This window comes from Leucoraja erinacea, chromosome 34, assembly GCF_028641065.1.
Source record: "Leucoraja erinacea ecotype New England chromosome 34, Leri_hhj_1, whole genome shotgun sequence".
Classification (NCBI taxonomy): Eukaryota; Metazoa; Chordata; class Chondrichthyes; order Rajiformes; family Rajidae; genus Leucoraja; species Leucoraja erinaceus.
The window spans coordinates 1,055,111-1,067,940 of NC_073410.1; the positions used below are offsets into that span (position 1 = coordinate 1,055,111).

Here is a 12,830-nt window from a genome sequence, read left to right on the forward strand (position 1 = left end):
GTTGTACCTTGATAAGTTGCCCCCAGAGGATGATGGCACAGTTTTGTTTCCTGTAAGAAACTGAACTGAAAGATCAGATGATAAGGGAAAGACTGATTCCAGCAAATATGTAGTGGATGGCAGAAATAGAGAGCCAGGAAGGGTGAGTTTGTGCTTGCATTGTTTCATGTACAGCAACCTCATTTACTTTGAAATGCAGTGATACACGGTTGTGCTGGTGCATATGTCAAATACTACAATGAACATATCTTTTTGTTTGCATTCTGCCAGGTACGGGGTCAGATGTTCAAGTGCCAATCACACTCAAAAAGAAAACTGGAAGAGTTTCTGCTTCTTCACAGAAACGGAAATCCATTCCATCAGACCAAGACGACATCAAGCGTCTTATGTTGCGATGGCATTCGTCTTTCCAACGTGTTGCCCAGAAAAAACATGTAGACAAGATTTCTGATGGTTCACAAAATCAAGTGGGACTCAGCAATAATTGTGAGAGCTTTGAAACGTTGCCTCGGGTCAAACTGGACATGAAAGGTGCTGAATGTACATCTAATTTAAGTACAGAATATCATGGCTTGTATAACAGAAATGAACCCACTAATCCACTGCACAACAGCAAAGTTAATAGTACAGAAGGTGAAAGCTTGACCCAACTATCTGATGACCAAGATCCAGGGCAATCTGTATCAGACGAGGAGAGGAAAACCAGGCAACTACTTTCAGCAACATTGCATAATAGAGCAGAGGCTGACAAAAGCTGTGGACGGCTTCATAAGCACCAGTCGAAAACGAAACATCAGCTGTCAGGAGGTGACCAGGATGGCGTTCTTTCAGACAGTGGGCGTAAAGCTAAGCACAAGCACAGAAACCACAAGCAACACAGAGATGCACATTGCGAAGGTGCCATCATCCCACACTTGGTAAAGCGGCAGAAAATTAAAAAGACGGACTCTGTAGAACAAAATGAGAAGGGAGGCCGCAGGCAGACTGATGATTATGTGTTGGAAAAACTCTTCAAAAAGTCAGGTAATTTTGGTCATGTTTATCTTTTTCACCTTCACAAAATAATAAAATATTATAATTGACATCTTTCTGTTATATTAACATGAAATCCAATATTTCAAGAGTAGCTCAGACATGCTGTTAGATACATCATTATGCTGCTTAGCACTGTGATGAGACTTCATTAAGTCTAATTGAGCAGAAGTGCAAATATCAAGTGCAGGGCTCTGAATCTGATGTCAGGTAAGAATGCACATTACCTTTTCCATTAGTGCTTTTAATTTCTTTATTATGAGTTCACAATAGTGGGAGCTAAGGTAATCAGACACAGAAGTACAGCCAATCCTGGAATGAGCACAGTCAGGATGAACGTTGTGCCAGAACTGCCATTTCATTTTGCTGTTTTCTGGGTTTATCGAGGAATCCACAGTGTGATGAAACATGATGTTATTATGGAGTCATCCAACCCTGATTATGTGCTGGTGGAAGCAGAGGCTAATCGTGTGGCTCAGGAGGCTTTGAAAGCACTGAAGGCATCAAGACAACGTTGTCTGGCTGTCTCCTCTGGTGTTACATCCAGGATCAGCAACAGTCAGTCACCAGGACCAGTCGCTGGGCCAAAGTAAGATATGTGGCATCAATGTCCATTCTTTCCATATTTGTCTTCATTATTTGTGTGTGCCAGCTCATTCCATCAACACCATTCTCCAACTTATTTCCGTAACCTATTCTCTGGCATTTATCCCGCCTTTATTCCCACTTGGTCATCCTGCAACCCACATGCAGTAGAGAAGTTTCCAGGAGCTCATCCACATGTCAGGCCTTTGGGTTGTAGAAGGAAACCAGGGCAGAGCAAACATGTGGGATCCAAGTCAGGCTCAAATTGGGGTTGGTGGAGCACATTACTGCAGGACTATGTCACATAGAAACATAGAAAATATGTGCAGGAGTAGGCCATTGGGCCATTGAGCCAGCAACACCATTCAATATGATCACGGCTGATCATCCAAAATCAGTACCCCATTCCTATCTTCCCATAACCCTTGATTCCATTAGCCCTAAGTGTTCTATCTAACTCTCTTAAAAACATCCAGTGAATTGGCCTCCACTGACTTCTGTGACAGAGAATTCCACAGATTCACAACTCTCTGGGTGAAAAGATTTTTCCTCATCTCAGTCCTAAATGGCTACCCCTTATTCTTAAATTGTGACCCCTGGTTCTGGACTACTCAAACATCAGGAACGTTGTTTCCTGCATCTAGCCTGTCCAATCCCTTAAGAGTATATTATGTTTTGAAAAAGACCCCCTCTCATCCTAAATTCCAGTGGATATAAGCCCAGTCGATCCATTCTTTCACCATTTTACTTGATTTAGCTTTCTATCGGTTAGGCAATGTAGGAATTGCTAACAAAATCGATAATCTGTTTACTATCCTTGGTCGCCCTGCATTCATAGCACGGGCTGCCTTCTTGAAAGCTGCAAGGCACCACAGAACAAATACATAGACTGCACCAATGAAGGGTCATGAAGGGACAACTGATTTTCTTAACTAAAAGCTATGTCAGTTGAACACCAGCTTTATAGTCAGTAGACAAAAGAGACTGCAGATGCTAGGATCTTGCACAAAATGTGGGAACAGAACTCAGCAGTTCAAGCAGCATGTGTGGAGGTAAAACGGTGAAGACAGCACTGCGGTAGAGTTGCTGCCTTACAGCGCCACAGACCTGGGCTCGATCCTCACTACAGGTGCTGTCTGGACAGAGATCGTGTGGGTTTTCTCCAGGTGCTCTGGCTTCCACCCACAGTGCAAAGATGTACGTACAGGTTGTGACATTGATCATCTTCGTCACTTCCACGAACAACGATCCAGTTAACGAAAAGAGAATTAGTTAAGAATCGAGCAAGATTGTCACAAGAAAGATATCAAGATATGTGAGATATCACGGAGTTACAGGATATGACATGGAACAGGGTGGCAGAACAACTAAGTTATTCTGGTGTGATGTCAGGAGAACACTTGTTCTTGATTAGCTTCATAGAAAACAGTGTGGGCCATTATTTAAGACCTACATAAAAGATGCTGCAAAGCCACCCACTTTACTAGTAAGGAACTTGTCCTCCTAGAACAGCTAGCCAGTCTCCTAGAACAGCTCTTGGTGTTGTCGGCTATCACTGGAGTGAAAGGAATCCAAATTAAATTTGTCCCGATTAATAAACAATGTGCAGCTTAGTTTGGTTAATAATCTAATTGAACTTTTCTCATGCGTCTCATCCAATTCCTTTATTTACATATTCATTTCTCCTTTTACATCGTTTACTTCTCAGTTCTGACGCATTTACATCTCTAGTAAGTTTTGCACCCACTTGATTAGGATGGGAACCGTGAGAGAATGTCAGTAACCTTACTTCATTGCTCTACAAACAATGTTCTTACAAACCTCACAAGCAACATCATGCATTTGAAGTCAAACTTATAACATACTGTGTGTGCATTTTGCACATTTAATTTTGTAAAGTGAAAGTTCAACGTTATTGACCTTTTCTGCTGTCCTAGGTTGAGGTTTGGCCTGAAGAAAAACCCATTGATCCCACCCAGTAATCCTGCTTCCAAATCTATACCAGAAAAATGCAAGGTATTTATTGACATGACTTTTACAAATTAATAGCAAGAATAGCAGTATATGGCCAGGGTGAAAGTAACTGGAGATTGGCAAACATTGACATAGATCAGTGGGGTGGTTGAGGCCACTGTGTACTGACGGGCTGCATTGCTCCCATTGTGTTAGGTGGGCTCAGCCTGCCCTTCAGTAGGATGTTGTCAGGACACAATGACCTGAGAAGCTGGGCAGACCAGGCCTTTAATCTTTGGAGTGCTGGAGGCTGAGGACAGTACTGGACTGTAAAATAGTGTTTTATTGTCATATAATGAGCCGATCCTGGTTGGGAAAAGTAGCACGGCAGGATATCTGCAAGTAAGTAGCTTGCTGTAGATAGACACAAAAAGCTGGAGTAACTCAATGGGACAGGCAGCATCTCTGGAGAGAAGGAATGGGTGATGTTTCAGGCCGAGACCATTCTTCCGTGTCTGAAGAAGGGTTTCGACCCGAAACGTCACCCATTCCTTCTCTCCAGAGATGCTGCCTGTCCCGCTGAGTTACTCCAGCTTTTTGTATCTATCTTCGGTTTAAACCCGCATCCGCAGTTCCTTCCTACACAGCCTGCAGTAGACGCCAAGCATTGAAGAAGGGACCCAACCAGAAATATTGCCTATCCATGTTCTCCAGAGATGTTGCCTGATACTGAGTTACTCCACCACTTTGTGTCCACTGTTTGTTTATCTGATTCTCTGATTAAATGTTAGAAACAGACAATATTGCACCAAAATAAAAGTTTCAACAGCATTAAGTGCTGTGCTGCAACAGCGCGGGGGAAAAGGTTATTTTAATCATTACATATGTCTTTATTAGCAATAAAAATATTCCTTGCATAATCCCCTAGTTTGGTACGACTATTGAATAAAGTTTAGCACTTAGTTTCCTGTACTAGATACTGTGCATTGCTTTAAGATTTTATACTGGAAATGTCATTTATCTCATTAAAGAATTCCCAATCGCAAGAGGTAAGACATTTTTAACTTGTGTTGTGTAAAATTTAATGAGCAAGAATGCTGTGAATTATTTGCATCCCATTGTATTTTTTGTTTTTGTTATGGTCAGGATGCTGCTATACCAGAAAAGGAGCAGTTAGCCAGACCTCATTTCAGTGGCGTTGGAACAGAGGAGGAGGCCAGTCGCACGCTTCCATCCTCGACTTCATTGCTGGCCAAAATGCGTGCCAGGAACCACCTGACGCTGTCGCAAGTACTGGAGACTGACGAGAGTTGTGGGCCGGGCCCAGTGCCTCCCTCCGTGCCAACCGAACACGATGATCTGTTGGTAGAAATGAGGAACTTCATTGCATTCCAGGCCGGTAGTGATGGCCAGGCCACCACCACAGAGTTGTTGCAGGAGTTCCAGTCCAAGTTATCGTCGGCACAGACGGTTGTCTTCCGAGAACTACTCCGGAACTTGTGCACTTTCCACAGAAGCACCTCTGGAGACGGAGTCTGGAAACTCAAACCAGACTTCCGCTGAACATTCCTGCTGATCCCATTGTGGAATGTCCCGGAGAAGATCTGGCAACGGTTGATTTAATTGCTGCTTAGTAAAGTAATTATTTTATAAATAAAGATTAAATTATCCATGACAAATTTTGTAAAAGTCAACAACCATTCGTTCAGGTACATCTGTCCTGAACAGCTTCATTAAACTGTCCATTTTAGTCAGTGGCCTAGACTTAAAATAAAGATCTTTATATTGAGCTTTGATATTTAATATTGAGAAAATGTTGCTACCTACCTCAGGGGAAAACTGCATACTTAGAAGTTAAATATGTGACAAGTTTCAATTCATTATGATTATTACTATGTAGCAGTAGTTATCATTGGATCACCTGCTATCTTTAGTCAGTTTGATAATCTGAGTGTGTTTAAATTGGCCTTTTGTAATAATTCTAATAGCATGGATAATATTATTCCAAATAATAATGAAGTACTAGAATAATATTATCATAAGTAATAATTAAGAACTGGAATAATGTTATCCCAAGTAATAATACAAACTGGATAGTGGGAAGGATGGATGTTAGATCTCCATTTGATCAGCTTTGTGAATTTATAGATTCTCAAGTTACAAAGTTTGCTTATTTAGGATGCCAGAAACTTGAGTGATAGTAAAACGAGGTTTGGTTTTGAAGATGGAGAGAAGCATGTATTGAGTGTTGTGCCGTGGTCTCCTCACTGCTGATCATTTGTCCTGGTGCTAGAGCTTGGTGTGGCTCATTTTCCTTCCTTGGTCAAATAGGCAGTGGTTGCCCCTTTCATCTTATCAATACCATTCTATTTATAAATCTCAGTTACAACAAGTGGAACTTGAATTTATGGAGTATGTTATCACGACAGAATATTTGAAGTTTACAGCCAGTGAATCGCTTTCTAATATGTGCTCACTATATATGTGTGCATGCATATTACGTATGCACAAGTCCAGCGACAATAGGTCATTCGGCCCTTCGAGCCAGCAACCTCCATTCAATGTGATCATGGCTGATCTTCCACAATCAGTACCCCGTTCCTGCCTTCTCCCCGTATCCTTTTGTTTTTGGATTGTTGGCTAAACTTCCTGTATGTTTACGCAAGGTGTCATTGGACATTTTATACTAACTTGAAGAGACTTGAAAATAAGCAACATTATGGAATTGGGTCAGGCAGCATCTATGAGGAGAGAGAAAATCCAAGACCAAAGTCATTAGAACCAGATACAGCTCAGCATAGAGCTTGTGGTACGGAGGAAACAAAGGGAATGTCAATGATAAGATGAAGAGCAAGACGGGCTGGCAGGGAGCAGATAGGGGCAGTATGTCAATTGCAGATTACATGTTTTTCCTCTACTTGCTAAATGTTTGTAAGGTGTCCTTGAGACTCTTGAAAGGCGCCCATAACTAAAATTTATTATTATTATTATTACCTTACTGACCATTGATTACCTGCTCACTAGTTCTATGCTATCCCACCTTCTCATTCACTCCCTGTAGACACACTATTAAACCATTGAACTAGAGGCAATTTACAGAGGCAACTCTTATGCTGGAGCCTGCACAGATAAATGAGAGAGAACAGTATTGCCAATCCCCCCCCCCCGGACCCTTATTATTATTTATTCAAATCGTTTGCTATGTCGCTCTTCCAGGGAGATGCTAAATGCATTTCGTTGTCTCTGTACTGTACACTGACAATGACAATTAAAATTGAATTTGAATCTGAATCTGATAGAAGGTGGAATTTGGGACCCTGACTGATGGAAAAGGGGGGCATTACAAATTTCCTATCATCTCGTTCCACCATCCAGCAACACTCAATACTCCTTCAAGGTGGTGGATGAATTCTGTTGAACTATACCTCATTACTGTGTAAACTGTACTGCAGTTGGTGTTATGACGTGACTGTGTCTATTTCTATTTCAATACTAGATTGCTATAATAAACCTAAACCTTTACAACATTTTTAAGAAGTGACCACTGTTTGTGTTCCGTTATAGATTGCACCTGTCATTGGTTGTTAATGAGTTTTTGATGCATCAGGGTTTTGCTGTAACCTGTAGACTGTGACAGAACCCACTCCCTCTTGTACCCGTAACCTGGGAATTTACTACTCCAAACTCCCACATCTCCTCACCTAGTCATTGCTTTATTCTGCCAGTGACCGGATTGGTCTCTGCTCTAAACTAAGATCTTTTTACAGGACAAAGATTTAACATTTGCATAGTTTCTGGTGTTTTGAGATCTTGCGCAGCACGGTGGCGAAACGGTAGAGTTGCTGCTTCACAGCGCCAGAGACCAGGGTTCGATCCTGTCCACGGGTGCTGTCTGTACGGAGTTTGTACATTCTCCACGTGATCTGCGAGGGTTTTCTCCGGGTTCCCCCCACACTCCAAAGACGTACAGGTTTGTATGTTCATTGGCTTGGTATAAATGTAGCAATTGTCCCCACCGTGTGTAGGATAGTTCGAATGTGCGGGGATCGCTGGTCGGTGCAGGCTCGGTGGGCCAAAGGGCCTGTTTCTGCGCTGTATCTCTAAACTAAACTAAATCTAGCTGCAGAGTGCAAGTGTATGCTATTATGTCCTATGTCTTAATATCATTCCCTGATGTAATGTGATCAATGTGAAGAAATGTCTTGACCCGAAACATCACCCATCCCTTCTCTCCAGAGATGCTGCCTGTCCCGCTGAGTTACTTCAGCATTTTGTGTCTGTCCTGGTGTAATGTGTCAGCGCTGTGTTGGCAAAACCACCCCAACTGAACCAGAAAACTGATATCTGCATTCTCACTCCACATACTATTATGGTGAAAACATTGATGGCAAGGGTTTTTGCAAACTCTGGTTGCATTTTCAAATTTGGTGTGATTTGTTTATATTTGCTCAAAAATGTTTCTATTGCTTTTTTGGTAAAGTATTTCCTCCACTGATGTTGCCTGCTGCTGAGTTCCTCCAGCATTTTTTTCTTCTCAAGATTCCGGTATCTGCAGTTTTTTTGTCTTTCTGTTTTACTGCTACCCTATGAAATCTCAAGGTTTGCCAACTTTGATGTGGTTCTTCTTCTCTCCAACATGAGTTCTGTGTGAGACCCTCATTCACTACTCACCCTCTGTGAGTCCTGCTGCTCTCCTGATCTTGACCTTGTCTGAGCCAGACTCACTACCATCAGCCAAGGTCAATGTCCCGACCCGCTATATCATCTGCCCATTCCCTCCACAGATACTACCTGACCTGCTGAGTTCCTCCAGCCCTTTGTTTGCTCATAATTAATATAATACCTGGCATTACGTTCTCAGACGTTGTATTTCAATAGACAATTATCTTGAGGATTTATTTCTCAAATAAATATTTTACGACTGAAATTGAACTTTTTACATAATTGTACCAAAACCATTCTTTACCATATCCAGCAATGCGTTTAAAATGTTCATATTGATTTCCAGGCGCATTTAATAATTATCAATCTATTAGCATTAGTAAGATTGAAGACAACACCAGCTACTGCCTATTTATGTCTGAATAAAATTAAGATGAAAAGCAAAATATTACAAATGCTGGACAGAAATGAAAACAAAATGTTAGAAACACTCAGCATCTGTGGAGTGAGAATTAGTGTCCCAGGTGTAAGAACAAGGCAACGTTATAAGGGGTCGGCCACTTGGGACTGAGATGAGGAAAAACATTTTCACCAGGGAGTTGTGAATCTGTGGAATTCTCTGCTACAGAAGGTAGTGGAGGCCAATTCACTGGATGTTTTCAAGAGAGAGTTAGATTTAGCTCTTAGGGCTAACGGAATCAAGGGATATGGGGAGAAAGCAGGAATTGGGGTACTGATTTTGAATGATCATATTGAATGGCAGTGCTGGCTCGATGGGCCGAATGGCCTACTCCTGCATCTGTTTTTTATGTTTCTATAAATATGCTGTTGCTAAAGAGGAAGGGCAGTGTTGGTCGAACAAAGGAAATATCTGTGATAGGTGGGGACTGGGCAGGATTGCTGGACAGAAACTAACCCCAGCAAATGGGATCTACTATAGTTCATAAAGAAAGGAACAAAATTAGACCATTTGGCCCAAGTCTACTCCGCCATTCAATCATGACTGATCTATCTTCTCTCAACCCCATTCTCCTGCCTTCTCCCCATAACCCCTGACACCTGAACTAAACAAGAATCTATCCATCTGCCTTAAAATTATCCATTGGCTTCAAGGCCTCCACAGCCTCCTGTGGCAATGAGTTCCACAGATTCACCACCCTCTGACTGAAGACATTTCTCCTCATCTCCTTCCTAAAGGAACGTCCTTTAAATTTAAGGCTGTGCCCTCTGGTCCTAGACTGTAGTCGTGAGAACTCTCCCAAACACGGAGGGTTACTAACATTCCTGACATTCTACTGACATTTGGGGGATGGCAGGTATGTGCAGGGAGGGTTGTTGTTGCCCCAGATGGGGAGAGTAGGAGGGGGCAGAAAGAACTGGGGAGGGGTGGAGGGGCAGATCTGTGTTATTGGTTGCATGCTAGACTGGTTTTGGACGGTTATGTCAGGTTACCTGGTATTAATGATTATTGCATTATTGATTCTTGTATATTTATGTGTGTGTTATTACAATAATGGCCCTGTAAAGATCCAGCAAGTTAGAATGGCCCTGTTCCATTACCGGTTCAGATGACAATTAAATACTCATGACTCTTGGCCCCACAAACACACTCTTTAATATCAATCAGGGCCATTGCACTTTGTTGAAATGCCGCTTTCTTATCAATTACTTTTTACTGATTATCCCGCCCCAAGACCTAACCTCGTGAAAACCCAAGGAACATATTGGATTAGGTAACAGTGTCAACGGAATTGTTAGCTACTAATGAAAAACAACAACAGGCCTGTGAGAATCTACTAGATTTTCCCCGTGAGAAACTACTAATGAAAATACGGGCTTTAATTGTCCTCCCCACCCCCACACACATTAAATAATGCTTTATAATCATTTAATGGAGCCTTTAGTTAATGAATCTGTTGTGGAGGAAAGTTTGCCAGGAAATTAAATTTGCTTCAGTCTGTTTTGAATTGACAGTAAATGATTGTAACGCAAATCTTAACAAATATATTGAGAGTAACTGGACAGCTAGTCTCATTTAAACTCTTGTGCAGAATTGAAATACGAAAATCCTGGTGTTTGGGTAAAAGTTAGGTTCATAAGTGATGGGAGCAGAATTAGGCCGTTCGGCCCATCAAGTCTACTCCGCCATTCAATCATGGCTGATCTATCTTCCTCTCTCAACACCATTCTCTTGCCTTCTCCCCATAACCCCTGACACCCGTACTATTCAAGAATCCAGCTCTGCCTTAAAAATATCAATTGACTTGGCCTCCACTGCCTTCTGTTAAAACCCTCATGTAGCTGGGTGGCAGTGTGAACTGTGAGGAGGATGCTATGAGAATGCAGGGTGACTTGGACAGGTTGGGTGAGTGGGCAGATGCAGTTTAATGTGGATAAATGTGAGGTTAGCCACTTTGGTGGCAAGAACAGAAAGACAGATTATTATCTAAATGGTGTCGTTGGGAAATGGGGAAGTACACTGAGATCCGGGTGTCCTTTCCATGTTCATCAGTCACTGAAAGTAAGCATGCAGGTGCAGCAGGCAGTGAAGAAAGCTAATGGCATGTTGGCCTTCATAACAAGAGGAGTTGAGTATAGGAGCAAAGAGGTCCTTCTGCAGTTGTACAGGGCCCTGGTGAGACCACACCTGGAGTATTGTGTGCAGTTTTGGTCTCCAAATTTGAGGAAGGATATTCTTGCTATTGAGGGAGTGCAGCGTTGGTTCACAAGATTAATTCCCGGGATAGCGGGACTGTCATATGATGAAAGAATGGAGCAATTGGGCTTGTATTCGCTGGAATTTAGAAGGATGAGGGGGATCTTATTGAAATATAAGATTATTAAGGGATTGGACTCGCTAGAGGCAGGAAACAAGTTCCCGCTGTTGGGGGAGTCCAGAACCAGGGGCCACAGTTTAAGAATAAGGTGTAGGCCATTTAGAACAGAGATGAGGAAAAACGTTTTCACCCAGAGAGTTGTGAATCTGTGGAAGTCTCTGCCTCAGAAGGCAGTGGAGGCCGGTTCTCTGGATACTTTTAAGAGAGAGTTGGATAGAGCTCTTAAAGATAGTGGAGTCAGGGAATATGGGGAGAAGGCAGGAACGGGGTACTGATTGTGGATGATCAGGCATGATCACATTGAATGGCGGTGCTGGCTCGAAGGGCCGAATGGCCTAGCTTTAGGTTTAGCCGGAGTGGTCGGTCAGCGAAATTCACCCTTTCATCTCTCCCACCCACAGGTTGACCAGCTGAGTATTTCCAGGATTTTCTGGCTCAAGAGAAACCAACTGGCCATCAGGGATCCGGACACGACTCACGGAGATGTGATCTCTGGTACATTTTGTCATTTCCTTGTTAACATCCTTGTAGTTGATTTAAAAAATATATGTGTGTGTGTGTGAAGGTGAAATCTACTGCCCAGAGGGGAATTTTAAAAGTTTCCCAACAGTTCGCCACCCCCTCCCTTGTTCCTCAAACTCTGAGATTAGCTCGATCTGTGTAGGAAGGAACTGCAGATGCTGGTTTAAACCCAAGAGACACAAAACGCTGGAGTGCAACTCAGCGGGACAAGCAGCATCTCTGGAGAGAAGGAATGGGTCCCAAAGATGCTGCCTGTCCCGCTGAGGTGTACTCCAGCTTTTTGTGTCTATCTTCAGATTAACTTGGTCTGTTTGGACAACCCATGAATTACTGACCTGGGGAATGAGCTGTTCTATGGTGTATATGGTGATCTATTTTCCCACCCTGTGTGGCCTGAATGTCGCACCTGTGTACCTGGACATGGTATTTTCAATACTCCATACTTCAATTTTCTCTCAAATGAAAACAACAACTTTCGAAGGATTTCTGCTTCTTCTTCACCTTTCGTGTGGCGAGCACAGCTTAAAGTTGGCGGGCAACTTGTTCTATTTGATCTTCTGTTTGTGCACGTCGAGTTGATTGCATTCGTCGAAACAGGGCGGACCACGTGAAGGTTGCAATCTTCCACCCCTCGAAGGATTTAAGGCGAAATGAAAGAGAAAAAACAAAGTTGGTATGTCCACACCTCAGTCTGAAGAAGGGTCTCAACCCGAAATGTCGTCTGTCCATTTCCTCCACAGATGCTGCCTGACCAGCACTGTGTGTTTGCTCCAGATTCCAGCATCTGCAGTTCCTGCATCTTTGTTATTCCTTGAAGATAGACACAAGAAGCTGGAGTAACTCAGCGGGACAGGCAGCAACTCTGGAGAGAAGGAATGGGTGACGTTTCGGGTCGAGAGTCGGGGGAAAGGGGAACGAGAGATATAGACCATGATGTAGAAGGAAGAAGGACAATGAATAAAAGATTTGTAAAAAAAAGTAACGACGATATAGGAAAGGGGCCATTGTTGGCTGTGAGCGAGGTGAGGCCGAGCCATGTCTCTTCTTCACCTGTAACTCCCTACCCGAGAACAGGCCCAGTCTCATTCAAGATCCCTCGCAGAAGCGACCGGCGCAATTCGCCACAAATCTCCCACTTAGATATCGCGTCTCTTCAGATATTCTGTTGCTGCTGTTATGGGACTCCTCGTCGCTGTTCTCGATGCAACATGCTACAACGCAGTGAACGGGCAAATTGAT

General features: G+C 42.9%; 1 protein-coding gene across 2 annotated transcripts in view; it reads left to right on the top strand.

Annotated features, from left to right (window-relative positions):
• ercc6 (excision repair cross-complementation group 6) overlaps window positions 1-6,559 on the top strand; it is a 38,378-nt gene extending 31,819 nt beyond the window's left edge. For both annotated transcript variants that reach the window (XM_055661610.1, XM_055661611.1), the window contains exons 18-21: window positions 271-1,023; window positions 1,420-1,621; window positions 3,555-3,633; window positions 4,717-6,559. In XM_055661610.1, coding sequence (XP_055517585.1) covers window positions 271-1,023; window positions 1,420-1,621; window positions 3,555-3,633; window positions 4,717-5,133 — 1,451 coding nt within the window. In that variant the 3' untranslated portion in view covers window positions 5,134-6,559. The remainder of the gene's footprint in view (window positions 1-270; window positions 1,024-1,419; window positions 1,622-3,554; window positions 3,634-4,716) is intronic.
• The last annotated feature ends 6,271 nt before the right edge of the window (window positions 6,560-12,830 follow it).